The 17,075-nt window shown below is 50.1% G+C and overlaps 1 protein-coding gene across 5 annotated transcripts in view; it reads left to right on the forward strand.

The window, feature by feature from the left end:
• Positions 1-3,286: 3,286 nt before the first annotated feature.
• Positions 3,287-17,075, forward strand: part of PLEC (plectin) — a 178,556-nt gene continuing 164,767 nt past the window's right edge. For 3 of the 5 annotated variants that reach the window (XM_075847650.1, XM_075847651.1, XM_075847652.1), the window contains exon 1: positions 3,287-7,532. In XM_075847650.1, coding sequence (XP_075703765.1) covers positions 3,512-7,532 — 4,021 coding nt within the window. In that variant the 5' untranslated portion in view covers positions 3,287-3,511. The remainder of the gene's footprint in view (positions 7,533-17,075) is intronic. The other 2 variants (XM_075847653.1, XM_075847654.1) reach the window with 1 other exon arrangement.

Here is a 17,075-nt window from a genome sequence, read left to right on the forward strand (position 1 = left end):
GCCTGCAGACCCTCATTATTGTACCGCTCTCCAGGACCCTCCACCATCTTCACTGCTGCCTGCAGACCCTCATTATTGTACCGCTCTCCAGGACCCTCCACCATCTTCACTGCTGCCTGCAGACCCTCATTATTGTACCGCTCTCCAGGACCCTCCACCTTCTTCACTGCTGCCTGCAGACCCTCATTATTGTACCGCTCTCCAGCCCTTCAGAGAGCAAACTGTCTTCTGTTAGACCAAATATTTCACATTGTAACTCCTCAGTCTGAGCGCCTGCTACAATTTTTCTGCACCCCAGTTACTATGTTTTCGTGCACAGTTGAGTAGCTTATTGTCCCTTGTTTCCACATCAATTGTATGGCTTTCCATAAAGACCACTTCTGGTCAGAACTCTCTGAACAGTGGATGGGAGTACTTGGTCCCACTGGTTTCTGCCATTTCTGATCTGATGGTACTGCTGGACAACTTCCGATTTCCAGGGGCAGCATGATGTGTCTTTGATCTGCTGCACTAAGTTTCCTTGGCTGACCACTGACCGTTACCCGTTTATTTGTGTTTTATCAGAAGAGCACATCTTGAAACCCCAGTTTGCTGGGGAGAGATGTTGCTGATGCAGTATTACTGCCTTTTGTCTTGTTGCTGTGCTCAGTCTTGCCACGGTGGACCTGTGACATGAAACTGTCTTCCACAACCTCACCTTTTGTAGCAGAGTTTGGCTGTTCCTCATCCAGTTTAAGACCCTACACAGCTGTTTATGTTACAGTTAATGACTGTGTTTCCACCTACATGTAAAAATGATCGTTATCACCTGTTTGGTATAATTGGTTAATCTTACACCTGACTATAATCCTACAAAATCAAGTGTACCTAGAAGAATTGATGCTGTACTAAAGGCAAAGGGGGGTCACACAAAATATTGATGTGATTTAGATTTCTATTTATTCTCTTAGTTTTTTTCTGTTTGTTTTTTATCGATTTTATCACTTCTATTTTTGAAAACCTTCTTACTTTTGCTGCATTTTTCCACAACTGCCTAAAACCTTTGCGCAGCGCTGCGTGTTATTAGCTATATGGTTAAATGTCATGTGACACTCCCCAGGGAAGAAGAGATAGCGGATATGACGGATTCTCTCTGTGAATGGGGCATGCTGGGTAATTTTACCTCACATGGTTTATTCTTGGAGAATGGTTAACATTACAATTGTATTAATTACTAATAACTCCCATCATCGCAACCAATCAATTTTTGCCAAAGACACAATGGTTGTCATTGACAATTGTAGATTGATTGGGATCTTCAGTTCAATGTTGATTGACTTTAGGCCTCGCTGCGCCCCGGGCGTCCGATGAAAACCACGCAAATTACAACAAACAGCGGAAGGATTATTAGACAATGTTGGTTGGAGTAGTCATCGCTTCGTCCAACCAGACGTGATGACGGGAAATGAGGGGGTTGTGTTGTGGGATTGGGGGACTCAGGACATTATCACTCTGACTGGCGGTGGACCTGGGGTCGTCCGCACGCCACGAGCTGTATCGGGCTATGTCTGACTGCTAGTACTGGTCATCTGACGGCAGTAATAGAATTGCGGCGGGGACTGCAGTGGAGAGCCGGTTTGGTCTTTATCACAGGAGTTAAAGGGTGTGTATAAGAATGAGAAACATGGCGGCTATCGTCCAGGTAACAGGGCCACACCTGTCCATCTATTACAGCTCAGTACTACTGAGCTGCAATACCATACACAACCTGTGGACTGGCAGGGCGCTGTTTTTTTTGGAAGAAAGCCGTCATGTTGGTCAACCCTGGAGATTGCTGCAATATTCCAGTTTTTGGTTGCAAGACCTCCCGTCACCCCCCAGCTGAACCCCAAAACCTGGATGATTCACACACTCACCTGTTCTCATATTCAGCAGCTTGTATCTCACTTCTGGGGAATTATTATTCTTTTTTTAATTATTGGGGGGGGGGGGGCATTGAATTTTGCTGCACATTATTTATAAAATTGATCCAGTGCCGGACACCATCCATTATCAGACGATACGTAGACCATGTTGGTGGGGGGAGGGGGGTCGCGCCAGGTTTGTGTAGTGATGACACATTGTTCTTCATAGAAATCTTCCATTTTGATAACTCTGCCTGCTCACGCGCTCCGCACCTCCGACCTCAATCATTGTAGAGGTTTTTTTATGAAATGGGAAATCTTTCTATATTTTTTCACAGCTGTAATCTTTTTTCCTGGGTTACAAAGACTCGAGGTTTTGTGCACTGAAGTCCTCCGGATCCCCTGGACTTATGAAAGGTCCCAAAATACAGGAAAAAATGACTCCTATGAGTCAATACCATTGTGTGTGGGGGAGCACAGAAAAGCGACGTCACTGAGGCAGGAGGCGTGCGGTGCCTCCCGGTAACATGTTCACTGACCGTCGTGTCTCCTTCCTGAGAGCGTTATATACATATTATGTCATGTCACCACTTGTGTCCTTTTGTTGTTGTCTCATAATTGGATGATTTATTAAAGGGCTTCATTGCTTGATCCTGTAGAGGCAGGTGGTGTCAGCGCTTGTCTGCGGAGCTTGCAATCTATAGAGCGGTATTGGGTGCTGGGAGTCTGACGTGTGACACATGGGAGCAACTGCTGTGGTATTCTGTATCTCTCACCTCCCTGCAGTCTAGGAATATACGTTTGTGTGTATATATATATATCCCTCCGGTCATACGGCGGAGCTGTCACTTTAACTATTTGTGGGTACTTGTCACTGTGAGTAAAGGGCACGTGTTGAGGGCTCTTGGCAGCTGCGGTCTATGCGAGGAGCATGGTGGAGGGTAGTGTTTCCTTGACACCCCACGTTGGCAGTGATGACATTGGTATGCCATTCATATCCTCGCTGCCACCTCTGCCGGGCAGCCGTTCTCTGCCCGCACTGCCAGGAAGCTCAGGAATTTTTGGGAGATTTTTCTTTCCTTCACAAATTACCTGTTTCTGTCATAAGGTGTTACATGCTCCATGGGATAGAAGGTATGGCACGTATGTCTGCCCGCGCCGGCATCCCTGGTGCTGAACGGGCACGGTGTACTGGGGGGTTGGGATGGGCAGCTGTGGTTGGAGTCCTGCCCCCTCCCTCTGGAGGGCGTGTGCGCGCGCGTGTTTCACTCTCTCCTCCGGTGCAGTCTCTCTGGACTCTCAGCTGTCTCTCCGCTCTGTCCAGTCTCTCTCACACCCGGAGGTGGAGTCACTAACGCTCTCCAGAAGCTGAGGAGGGGGAGACTTTGTGCAGGAGGAGGGCGGCTAGGAAGAAACTTTCTGCTCTCTTGCTGCCCATTTTCCGGATCTGCAGAGCGGAGTCGCTTCTCTGTGTGGAGACTTTCATCCTGGGAGATCCGCTGGCAGCTCATTGTCACACGCAACTCAAGGAACTTCCTGATTCTTATTTATTCTTTTTTTTTTTTTTGTTCTTGGGGTAGAGACGGCACCTTTCTTTTCTGCATTTGTACTGAACCTAAATAACCAAGATGGTGGCCGGGATGCTGATGCCACGTGACCGCCTACGAGCGATCTATGAAATTATTTTTCGAGACGGAGTCATGGTGGCCAAGAACGACGAGAGGCCGCAGAGTCGCCACGCCGAGGTTTCCGGTGTCACAAACCTGCAGGTAACCAAAGCAATGGGCTCGCTGAAATCACGCGGATTCGTCAGGGAAACATTTGCATGGAAGCATTGTTACTGGTACCTCACCAATGAGGGCATTGACTATCTGCGCCAATACCTCCATCTTCCTCCTGAAATTGTACCTGCATCTCTACAAAGGGTGAGACGTCCGATAGCTCCCCTAGGATTACCTCGGAGGACACCTGCTGAAAATGTCCAAGCAATTCGGGGCCCCACATCCTATGTTCCAAAACCCCAGGCCGATGTTGAAAGGCAAGAGTACCGCAGGAGAGAAGAGACCGTGCCCCAGAGAGGTCAGGACGCCACACATTGCTCCTCCAAGTCCCACGTGCTCGAGAACAGCTGTCAAGAAGGTGGGTGGCAGAGATGGGCAGAAAGAGATGACCAGGCCAGTAATAAGAGGGGAACAAGTCATACAAGTGGGGTTAGTGTAGGGGAGAAGTGGGGGACCAAGGGAACTCCGAGTGTGGGAGAGCAACAGAAATCGGGGTACGAGAGGAGGGGACACTTAGGAACATCTTCCTCTGATAGCTGGACAGATAAGAAGATGTTCGGGGGGACACAAGAGCTTAGAAAAGAAGAAAACTCTAAAAGGCAGACAGTGACAGATAATGGTGAGTCAATGACAGCTCCAAACTCAGTCACCTCCTCGTACGAGAGGCAGGAGGAGAACATAGAATCCAGCAAGATAGTCAGCAGACCGGCCCTCATGTCATATCCCCAAAATGCTGCTAAAAGATCCAGCGCCAAAATGGTCCAAGACTCTGAAGAGTCCAGATCAGCACTAACCCAGAAATCTGAGGTCCATGTAGTGTCCTCTCATAAAAGCCTAGAGGTCAGAGTCCACGAAAAGGAGGTACGAATGGAGGGTAGTGAGAAGGCCCCAGTGCAGGAGCAAATATTGGCCAAACAGGAGAAGAACAAGGGACAATTAATAAAACCAGCCAAAGAAAAGCAAAAGGGAAAAGAGACAGCTGAGATCGTGAAGGCCTTAAGTTTAGCTGCCTCTGGAGAGACAAAAGTAGAGGCCGCACAAGAGGTTATACAGCAGGGAAGGGATAGCATTGCAGCTGACAAATACTTGGAAGATAAAGTTGTGAGTCAAACGCATGTGCTCTCCAAACCTGCAGCCGAGCAGGCAAATGAGAAGGTGCAAAGCAAAAAGCAGAAGCATCAGAAGGAGAACGAGTTTAGTGTCACTGTTAGTCCAATGTCTGCAGCACTAGAGCCTCTAAAAACAGAGACCAAGGGAGAGGGGAAAAGGGGCCAAAAGAAGAAAGGGCAGGAAAAGACTGGGAAAGAAGGGGTTACGGAAAACCACAATAACCTAACAGAATCCAAAAAGACCCACAAACCCAGTGCTAGTGCGAGTGAAGGAGTAACTAAAGAACCCAAGAAAGAGCCAACAGTAGAGGCCACAAAGGTCACCCCTATGGAGGCTCCTAAAAGTGGGTCTTCAAACCCTAAACCAGAGAGATTGAAAAAGGAAGGAAAAACTAGTGAGAGAGCAGGACAAGGTGGTCTTACTCAGGGACCCTCAGCGACTAAACTAGAAGTCGAGGCTAGAGAGGGCAAACTAGAGACCAAATCACAGAGGCAGAATGTAAAGGATGAGGGCCCAGTACATGAGACTGACACCAGTACACCTGTCCAAACTAAGACCGAGCAGGAAGGCAGTCAGAAGAAGGAGTCCAAGGGTAAAAGTAAGAAGGCCAAAAAGGAGTCTCTAGATTTACCAAAGACAGATGCCAAGGACATCTCTGCCACCCACCCACCAAAGAAAGAGTTAAAACATGAGTTAACTCCCCAAGAAGAATTTGAGAGTGAAAATAAACAAAAGCCTAAAAGTAATCAAGAGGTTAAGGAGTCTCTTGCTGAAGATCCGTCTTCTGCTGTGGTTACCACCAGCCATGAACTTGTGGAGGAAATACAAGACAAGGGTTCCAAAATACAAGAGCTCCAAAAGAGAACCGATCTCTCCATACAGAAGAACGCCCAGGACCAGCACATTGAGGTCAAGAGTGGGGACAACTTAAAAGACCATTCATCTTCAGACGCTTCTTCCCAGAATCCTGCAGTGTGCGAGAAGCAAGAGGAGGAAATGATCCAAAACATGGAAACTGTTCACCAGAGTGCGTCTACGTCATTAACTCATTCTATTGAGCAAGAAGTCCAACATCTGGAGTCGCGGGACTTAAATAAGCCCCTATTGATGGGTTCCCAAGATGCCACCACTACAGGTGAGCGGGCACAAGGAAAGGAAATCAAAGTTGACTGTGCTGTTGAAAAAGATTTCCACACTGTGATTACTCTAGAATTGAATGTGGAGGATGTTCCTGCTATAGCAGAGAGAGTCACTGTGGCCAAAAATTCTCCAGAATCCAAGGTGGAGGAACTCCAGACTGTAGAGGACACTGTCACCCTTACCAAGAAACCTCTGGAATCCAAGGTGGAGGAACTCCAGACTGTCAAGGGAACTGTCATTCTTACCAAGAGTTCCCAGAAGTCCAAGGTGGAGGAACTCCAGACTGTATCACGAACTGTCACGCTTACCCAGATATCTTCAGAATCCAAGGTGGAAGAAGTCAATGCTGTAACTCTTACCCAAACATCTCCAGAGTCCAAGGTGGAGGAACCCCAGACTGTAAAGAAAACTATTACCCTTACCCAGAAGCCTCTAGAATCCAAGATGGGGAATCTCCAGACTGTAAAGGATACTGTCACTCTCACCCAAAAACTTCTGGAATCCAAGGTGAAGGAACTCCAGACTGTAAAGAAAACTGTTACCTTTACCCAAAAGCCTCCAGAATCCAAGGTGGAGAAACTCCAGACTGTATCACCAAGTGTCACCCTTACCCAGATATCTTCAGAATCAAAGCTGGAAGAAGTCAATGCTGTAACTCTTACCCAAACATCTCCAGAGTCCAAGGTGGAGGAACCCCAGACTGTAGAGGACACTGTCACTCTTACCAAGAAACCTCTGGAATCCAAGGTGGAGGAACTCCAGACTGTAGAGGACACGGTCACCCTTACCAAAAAACCTCTGGAATCCAAGGTGGAGGAACTCCAGACTGTCAAGGGAACTGTCATTCTTACCAAGAGTTCCCAGAAGTCCAAGGTGGAGGAACTCCAGACTGTATCACGAACTGTCACGCTTACCCAGATATCTTCAGAATCCAAGGTGGAAGAAGTCAATGCTGTAACTCTTACCCAAACATCTCCAGAGTCCAAGGTGGAGGAACCCCAGACTGTAAAGAAAACTATTACCCTTACCCAGAAGCCTCTAGAATCCAAGATGGGGAATCTCCAGACTGTAAAGGATACTGTCACTCTCACCCAAAAACTTCTGGAATCCAAGGGGAAGGAACTCCAGACTGTAAAGAAAACTGTTACCTTTACCCAAAAGCCTCCAGAATCCAAGGTGGAGAAACTCCAGACTGTATCACCAAGTGTCACCCTTACCCAGATATCTTCAGAATCAAAGCTGGAAGAAGTCAATGCTGTAACTCTTACCCAAACATCTCCAGAGTCCAAGGTGGAGGAACCCCAGACTGTAAAGGAAACTGTCATCCTTATCCAGAAACCTTCGGAATCCACAATGGAGGATTTCCAGACTGTCAAGGAAAATGTCATTCTTACCAAGAGTTCCCAGGTGTCCAAGATGGAGGAGCTCCAAACTGTATCACGAACTGTCCGCCTTACCCAGATATCTTCAGAATCCAAGGTGGAGGAAGTCCGTGCCGTAACACTTACCCAAACATCTCCAGAGTCCAAGGTGGAGGAACTGGAAACGGTGTCCGAGCCTCCAGAATCGGAGGTGTCCCCAGTTCCTGCAGATAATCCCGAGTCCTCTCCTGATGAAGGTAGGTGCAGAAGCCCCATGACTATTATTACAGCTTGGTCTCTATATGTACCCACTGTCTGTAAGTAGAATCTGTCGCTGCTGGAGGCAACTCCTATTGGTGCAGGTTCTACTTGTCCCGGTGACACTGGAAGGAACAAAGCTGGACATAGTCCCTGAGCTGAACGTGTCTGGCCTCTCTTTAATTATGTATGAGGTCCCATCACAGCTGATCTAGTGGGCACAATTACAACCCCTGAATGGTCCCATAAAATGACGATAGGGACATAGGAAGCGAGCGCTGCTTCACCTGTGACTACTACCGGACCAGGAGTCAGGAGTCTGTGGGAAGTGTCATGTGAGATGTCCTTGCTCTGCTGATTGGCTGGGAGGGTTGATTGAGGGGCAGGACATTGGGGCGCTGATATAATGAGTCTTTACTACAGTCCACAAGCATTTTCTGGTCAGTGCCAGTATCTGATCTCTCCTGTCATCATAGAATCTCTCACCTCCAGCTCAATCCGTGTATCAAGAAAAGCAACTGTCAAATAGACTTTGTTACAATTCCTCACCTGATATTTGCTTGCTGTCAGTGAATGGATTTTTTTTTGTTTACTTTCTAAGGGTTATACTAGTCCTACTTATACTGCTGATGGGCTTGTTACAACAATTTATCAGTGTAGACAATCCTCTTACCTATAGACAATTGTAACAAACCCTCAGCTGTGTGAGCAGGACTAAGTCATAGAGTTTTTAACCTATGCATGTAAACAATAATCTTCTAGTTCACTGACAGGAAGCAGAGATCTGTCTGAGGGATGGAAATACAAAGTACATATAAGAGGTGCAGAGCTTGTCACGGTGCAGTCTCGTAGCTGGATCCACGCTGCCGCGGCCCTGTAACTTCCATCTCTGCCGGGTCTATTCTGGTTCCATGCAGTGGAGTCCTACAGGGCAGCCCACCGGGGGGCCTCGTGCTGTTACATAGAGGAGTGTGCGGCTGAGGGGCCTGGAGAGGATCCAAGCATTACTCGTCTCCTAAGTATGAGACCGCGCTTCACGAGGACGGCGAGACATGGAGGCCATGACAGAATGTGCAATGTAATCATCACAACTATGTCCGAGGCGCTGGAGCCGGGGGGGTAATAAGAGAGAGACGTGTCCTGGACCCGGAGGGGGGGTAATAAGAGAGAGACGTGTCCTGGACCCGGAGGGGGGGTAATAAGAGAGAGACGTGTCCTGGACCCGGAGGGGGGGGTAATAAGAAAGAGACATGTCCTGGACCCGGAGGGGGGGGTAATAAGAGAGAGACGTGTCCTGGACCCGGAGGGGGGGGTAATAAGAGAGAGACGTGTCCTGGACCCGGAGGGGGGGTAATAAGAAAGAGACGTGTCCTGGACCCGGAGGGGGGGGGGGGGGTTATTGGATTTACATTAATTTCTATAAGAGGCTCCAGCACCTCGCCTGCCTCTACCCTCTGTGCTGGGGGGCAGCCTCCTGTAATCACCCCCTTATTACACCTCGCCTGCCTCTACCCTCTGTGCTGGGGGGGGACCTCCTGTAATCACCCCCTTATTACACCTCTCCTGCCTCTACCCTCTGTGCTGGGGGGGGACCTCCTGTAATCACCCCCTTATTACACCTCTCCTGCCTCTACCCTCTGTGCTGGGGGGCAGCCTCCTGTAATCACCCCCTTATTACACCTCGCCTGCCTCTACCCTCTGTGCTGGGGGGCAGCCTCCTGTACCCCCATCCTAGGCCGAAAGACACAAGAGCTGTGATGTCATAAATAGGCGGGACAGAGGTGTGATGACATCACAGTAACTGCAATATACATGTGACGCCATGGGTGGTTATGTGGACGGCCCAGATATAACCTCCGGTTGATGTGACATTTTCAGTCTGGCATTAATGTGGTAATTGTAATCTTAGTTTATTAAGCCGGCCTAAAAAGTACAGTCCAGTTATTAATAGGAAGGACGGGAATTTATAGATGTTGACGAGCGGCAAAATACGGCGTGTAATGGAGCTGTGATAACTGGCTGATAACAGAGATCAATAGCTAAAGCTTGGCTGCACAGCAAATGTTAATGAAGTGGAAATTATATCATTTACTTTCAAAATACAAATATCACTAGATTATTATTGGTATTATATTAGGGTTTTTCAAAGGTTGCTTGTGGTCAGCGTGGGCTGCAGGCGGCTCGTGGTCAGTGTGGTCTTCAGGCGGCTCGTGGTCAGTGTGGTCTTCAGACGGCTCGTGGTTAGTGTGGTCTTCTGGCGGCTCGTGGTCAGTGTGGTCTTCAGACGGCTCGTGGTTAGTGTGGTCTTCAGGTGGCTCGTGGTTAGTGTGGTCTTCAGACGGCTCGTGGTCAGTGTGGTCTTCAGACGGCTCGTGGTCAGTGTGGTCTTCAGGTGGCTCGTGGTCAGTGTGGTCTTCAGCGTGGCTCGTGGTCAGTGTGGTCTTCAGCGTGGCTCGTGGTCAGTGTGGTCTTCAGGCGGCTCGTGGTCAGTGTGGTCTTCAGGCGGCTCGTGGTCAGTGTGGTCTTCAGGTGGCTCGTGGTCAGTGTGGTCTTCAGGTGGCTCGTGGTCAGTGTGGTCTTCAGGTGGCTCGTGGTCAGTGTGGTCTTGAGGTGGCTCGTGGTCAGTGTGGTCTTCAGCGTGGCTCGTGGTCAGTGTGGTCTTCAGGTGGCTCGTGGTCAGTGTGGTCTTCAGGCGGCTCGTGGTCAGTGTGGTCTTCAGGCGGCTCGTGGTCAGTGTGGTCTTCAGGCGGCTCGTGGTCAGTGTGGTCTTCAGGCGGCTCGTGGTCAGTGTGGTCTTCAGGCGGCTCGTGGTCAGTGTGGTCTTCAGGCGGCTCGTGGTCAGTGTGGTCTTCAGGCGGCTCGTGGTCAGTGTGGTCTTCAGGCGGCTCCTGGTCAGTGTGGTCTTCAGGCGGCTCGTGGTCAGTATGGCACTGCCAGCCTCATGGGTCCCATATTAACCATAAATGTTTTTGGAGTTTCTGTGGCTGATGGGAGTAGTTATCACAATGAGAGATCACGGATATAACACAATTACCCTGTGCTGTAGATTACATGAAGCTGCCCGCTCACCCCCCACACCACAGCCCGTCCAGCACTGCACTATTTATATAGACACAGCTGCTCCTAATACTGCGGCTCACAGGGGGAGCCGGGGGCCCAGGTATCAGGGGCCACTGATCCGACATACAGGTAACATGTATGGCCGCAGCGCTGTATTCCTGTCATTGTCTCCGGCCCTGAAGACGTCTCTTACTTTAATGTCTCTGCGGCCCTGTAAAGTTTCTATGGCGAGTCCTGCAGGACATGGTGACTCCACCCAGAGAGATTGTGTACCCGCTGGTGTCAGCTCTGTGATGTTTACACTGGCATCAGGCTGGTGTAGGGGGTGAGGAGGACGAGGCTGCTGCTGTAGCGTGGTACGTCCCCTCCGCTCCGTCAGTAGACATTCTCCAGTGGAGGGGGCCATGGTCTTCGGACTGGTTCCGGCAGTATTTTAGCTCTGGGGCCGCATGTTATTTAGTTGTGATTGGTGGAGGTTGCGCTCCCCTATGAGGATGTCCAGCACTAAGGAGTCGTCACCTCCTCACTGGGAACATCCGATAGTCGGCCACCCCTATCGCACCATCCGGGGGAGCAGCGTTGTACACGGTCCATTTTACCGCCGCCCTGCCACAAAGTTGATATCGGCCAATGAAGCCTCTCCTGTCTGGGATGCTCTTTACTTTCCAGCCGTCATTGTCTCGTCAGTCTGGCTGCAGCTCTCCTGTTGTAGAACTACAAGTCTAAGCGTGGCGTAAGCGCTACATTCCAGCAGTGTCCGTGTTCCTGCAGTGTGTGGCTGCATCTCCGGGGTTGATGATGGGAGGGTGACAGGATGACGACCCTGTACATTGTCCGGGGCCATATAGGGAGCTGAGGTGGTTGCTGGCAGGGAGTGCGCTCCACATAGCGTGCTGGGGCAGCATCCTCTGCTGGGACATGCTCCGCCGCTGCTGCAGGAGGTGGAGGCTCCACGGAGGGTGGAGGACTCCTCACACCTCAATGTCTCTGCTTCCTCCATCACTGCAGCACAAGAGCTGGCACTCGCTGCCATGGAGGAGGACGGCCGCTGTTATATCGATGACCTCATACAACAGGGACAAGGTAAGGGCACAGCATAAACCTGTAATGCCATGGTATGACGTGGGCAGTGATCAGTGTGGACTATTAGGGTGATCTGTAGGGCTGATATTGGGGTGATCTGTAGGGCTGATATTGGGGTGATCTGTAGGGCTGATATTGGGGTGATCTGTAGGGCTGATATTGGGGTGATCTGTAGGGCTGATATTGGGGTGATCTGTAGGGCTGATATTGGGGTGATTTGTAGGGCTGATATGGGGGTGATCTGTAGGGCTGATATTGGGGTGATCTGTAGGGCTGATATGAGGGTGATCTGTAGGGCTGATATGGAGGTGATCTGTAGGGCTGATATGGGGGTGATCTGTAGGGCTGATATGAGGGTGATCTGTAGGGCTGATATTGGGGTGATCTGTAGGACTGATATCGGGGTGATCCCTAGGTCTGATATGGGGGTGATCTGTAGGGCTGATATGGGGGTGATCTGTAGGGCTGATATGGGGGTGATTTGTAGGGCTGATATGGGGGTGATCTGTAGGGCTGATATGGGGGTGATCTGTAGGGCTGATATTGGGGTGATCTGTAGGGCTGATATTGGGGTGATCTGTAGGGGCTGATATCGGGGTCATCTGTAGGGGCTGATATCGGGGTGATCTGTAGGGGCTGATATCGGGGTGATCTGTAGGGGCTGATATCGGGGTGATCTGTAGGGCTGATATGGGGGTGATCTGTAGGGCTGATATGGGGGTGATCTGTAGGGCTGATATGGGGGTGATTTGTAGGGCTGATATGGGGGTGATCTGTAGGGCTGATATGGGGGTGATCTGTAGGGCTGATATTGGGGTGATCTGTAGGGCTGATATTGGGGTCATCTGTAGGGGCTGATATCGGGGTCATCTGTAGGGGCTGATATGGGGGTGATCTGTAGGGCTGATATGGGGGTGATCTGTAGGGCTGATATTGGGGTGATCTGTAGGGCTGATATGGGGGTGATCTGTAGGGCTGATATGGAGGTGATCTGTAGAGGCTGATATGGAGGTGATCTGTAGGACTGATATTGGGGTGATCTGTAGGGTTAATATTGGGGTGATCTGTAGGGCTGATATGGGGGTGATCTGTAGGGGCTGATATTGGGGGATATTTTTTTGGGGTCATTGCATTACAGCTGCACCCCCACATGTGATCTCCGTACCCTTCTACCCCTTTGGCGCTGATGCCCCCGTCTCATGTCTCGGCCGGTTCTCATACTTTCCCCGCTCTCCCCGTTTTCTCCGTCCTGCGTCAGCTGAAAGTTTCATTACCTAAAATAGTCAGTATTTATATGATCTCCTGAGCCGGAGGCTGTGAGCTCGGGATGCCGGCAGTGATGGGGTTAATTGGGCGACTTCCCCCATAAGTACAGGTGACGGACCTCCTTATAGTAACGAGGGGACTAATAACCTGCAAATCACATCAACTGGGGTACACTTCATAATTGATAGAGCACATGCTGCACCCCGCATAATCTGGGGGCTCTCAGCGGAGGATGATAGGGCACATACACTTCACAATAGCTGGGGGGGGGGGGTCTTTACTGACAATGATAAGAATATACACCCACTTAAAGTGGGGCGCCCAATGGGGATAAATAATTTGTTCTGTCTTACTTTTTCCCACGATAAATGGCAGTGGAACGTCACAACCTTCTGTGTCTCTTTTTTGGGGAGTGCATGTAAGATTTAAAGGGGTCGTACAGGATTAGAAAAACATGGCTGCTCTCTTCCAAACACAGCGCCACCCCTGTCCATAGGCTGTGTCTGGTATTGCAACTCAGCTCAATTGAATGGGGCTGAGCTGCAATACCACACACAACCTGTGGATAGGGGTGGCGCTGATTTTGGTAGAAAGACTTTTTTATTTTTCTAATTCTGAACAACCCCTTTAAGGCGCGCACATTGACGTTAATGTAGAATATGGAGCGGTCAGTGGATGATATCTGGGGTCCCCCAATACAGACACCGGTTATATGGGGTGATGGCTGTAGTTTTTATTACGTTACTTAAAGTTCACATAGTATTTGCAGCTAAATTGTGAGGAGCAGTCCTGCAGCCGCCAGGGACTCCCGGTCCCATAAACCCGTCATCCCCAGTGACTCCGTCCGTCCCCGTTTTCCCCGGTCCCATATAATGAATGTTTGTTGCGTGTCCTTGAGGCCTCTCTTACTGGGGTCACGTTCTCTTCCGCTGCGCTCTGCACCCCACTTTCAGGGGTTTGTACTCATTTTTTATTTGCCCCATTACAGATAGAAATACACGTTTTTTTGTTTGTTTGGGGGGGCTGTTTGAAGTCCGCGCCCCTCACAGGTAGATGTTGGAGCTGGCGGGTGCCGTTGTCTTGCCCGCAGATCCCCCTCTTCTGACCTCTGGTTTCCCCCTGAGTTGGGTTACGCCGGTGTCCCGTGTTGTTAGCTGAGCCCTTAATGCCAGTAAGACTGTGACATATGACGCTGCCCTGTTATTTATATCCTGCTCGGCCCCCTGGCTGCCTTCCTGGACCCTCGCCCCCGTGGACGCAGAGCTAACCTCGCCACCTTCCAGAGCTGCAGGCTGCGTCTCGTGGTCTCCTCCGCCCGGCTCCTATGAAGATTGTTCCAGGTGGGTCCTTCACAGATCGCCCCCCGAGATGTCCTGTCTTGTGCGGGGTATTCCGGGGCTTGTCGCAACCAGTTTCTGCCAGTCTGTGAATAGAAACCTAGTAAGACAGACTGGCATCTCACCTGGTATGTAGGACCGGGGGCCCCGGTGGGCGGTCAGATCCTTGTTTATCTGCCTGTAGACTCTATATATGACTCCTGCTGCTGACGGACGGACGGAAGCCCGGGAGGGTCTCTGCTCGGAGGCGCCCGCTCCGGTCACCATTATATTATTCCAGCCGCAATCCCATCCCTGACACTTTTGGGCTACGTTCACATGTAGCGTTTTGTGCCGCAATTTTATAACAGAAAAATACAAAACCGTGACCGCACCGCGTGATTTTTATTTCAATGTGAATAGGGTCTCATGGCGTCCATTCCGGTCATTGGGGTGTTCGGACTGATCGGGGGGGGTCCCCATTATTAACTCAGATCGGCGAGCGCCCACCACGGGCCGTCACACGCACGGTGCACTGATTTCTGCGGACGCCGGACTCAGATTGTGGGGTCGCCGCCGGTCCGGAGATTCTCACTGCAATCCAATGTTGATGGAAATATTAACCGCTGCCATAAAGTATCTGCGCTGCGATCACCGTGACAACATCAGTGGGGGAGGAGCTGGAAGACAATCGCCATAGAAACAGATGGGAATAGTCGGGGTTCTGTATGTAGCGGTGGTGATGGGTTTGATGTGGTCATTTGTACATGTCGCGGTGGCGGAGGGGGCGCTCTGTTATGTGTGACGCTAGGACTGGTCAGAAGTTTGGGAAAGTTAGAGGTCGCCCAATCGCCTGTATATAGATCAACCAACGTCTTCTACACCTTTCTAGTAGACTTCGCCTTCAAATTCCTCACCATTGTCAAGCTCTCTGCTGACTTTCAGTGAATGGGAACCTAGTTTATGCCCAGATATTGAAAACCAGTCCAGATGTAGTCCTGCTCACACAGCTGAGGGTTTGTTACAATTGTGTCCAGACAATCCTCTGTGAGGTAAACAGCTTGGACGCCAGACGGATACAATGTAACAAGTGAGAACAGGAGATTTGTACTGCTGACTTGTTTGTCTGCACGTATACATTGTAACAAGCCCTCAGCTGTGTGAGCAGTGTCTGGAATTTCTATTTACTGACAGCAAGAAGAGATATTGCAAATGGTGAGGAAATGAAATATAAAGTCTCTAAGAAAGTTACAGAACTTCTGATCCGATCATGAATCTTTTTTATGTATTGAAGAGTTCACCGACCTCCGCTCATCGTGTGATGTCCACAAACCCCATGTGGTTCTGGATCTAGAGTCTGTGGATCTGAGGTTTCGGTGCTTCTGGATTTAGGTGGTCGTGGATCTGAGGTTTGGGTGGTTCTGGGATCTGTTTGGTTCTGCGTAGTTGTGGTTCTGGATTCTGGGTGGTTCTGGGGTCTGTATCTGGATCTAAGGTTTGGTTGGTTCTGTATCTGGGGTCTGTGGATCTGGGTGTTTGTGATTTGGGGGGTTGTGGATCTGGGGTCTGGATGGTCGTGGATCTGGGTGGTCGTGGATCTGGGGTCCGGATGGTTGTGATTTGGGTGGTCGTGGATCTGGGGTTTGGGTGGTTGTGGATTTGGGGTCCGGATGGTTGTGATTTGGGTGGTTCTGGATCTGGGGTTTGGGTGGTTCTGGATCTGGGGTTTGGGTGGTTCTGGGGTGGTCAATGCTTGTTGATAGTAGGTGACCTGGTAATGGTGTCCCCCTCCCCCATACGTGGTGCAGTGTGCCGGGGCTATACATGGTGTCATGGCTGCCGTGTTGTTGGCTCTTGCGCCTTGTTCCCCGCGGATATGAAGCTTTATAATCCAGATTCCGGGATCCATTACACGAGCGGATTGTATATTCTGTTCACGCATCGATGAATGGGAACTTCCAGGCTTTTATTACAGGGAAATGGAGAGGGGGGAACAAGAGAAAGGGGGAGTCCTGGGAATATAGATGAGTACAGGGAGGGAAAACAGAGTACCGGATATACGGCGCCGCCGAGCCGCTCAACTACCGCAATCAGAGTAACGACAGAACGTGCGGCTTTTCTATGGGCGCGCTCAATCACAGATCTTATTACGTTCGCTGCTTGTGCATCCATTTTCTGTGACGGTTTCGTGAAATCGCGTGCCACAACTTAGGAGTTCCCGTATGGCGCTCCAGTCGTGTGTCTTTTCTCTGTAGTGCAGTAAATGTTGGCGCGGCGCTCGTTCCCGGTGATATTCATGGCGCCCTGTCTCCACTCTGCTGGGTTTATATACGGCAGTTCAGGGAGTAGAATGGGCCAGTTATAAAGTGACACATTATCAGTATCACTACCTCCAGTGATGGGAGTGTCTGGCTGTGCTCACTAGGGACCTCTGCAGGCCGCTCTGTGAAGTGCAGCTGCCCAGCTATAATTATTCAGTGGCAGCTGATGCGTTTCACGGACTGTGAATGATCAGCCAGTTATGTTGTGTATCGCGCGTTCTCCTGTGTCCAGGGAAGGTGCCGGCAGATATTGGGATGGATTTCGGGCTTCTCCTCGTCTTACAATGAACACGGAGTCCTGGCTGGATGAATGTATGTGTGCAGATAAATTACACCAGAATATTGTGACATCTTTGCTGCAGGCGGCAGTGCCCACAGCGCAAAACCAACAATTGTATGGAAGCAAAATCTTATATAATGTGGCATGGGTGACATATATAGTGGCACTGGATAATACAGACAGTAAAGAGTATTATAGGTCATCACTGGGTACTGT

Source organism: Rhinoderma darwinii (assembly GCF_050947455.1).
Source record: "Rhinoderma darwinii isolate aRhiDar2 chromosome 5 unlocalized genomic scaffold, aRhiDar2.hap1 SUPER_5_unloc_55, whole genome shotgun sequence".
Taxonomy (NCBI): domain Eukaryota; kingdom Metazoa; phylum Chordata; class Amphibia; order Anura; family Rhinodermatidae; genus Rhinoderma; species Rhinoderma darwinii.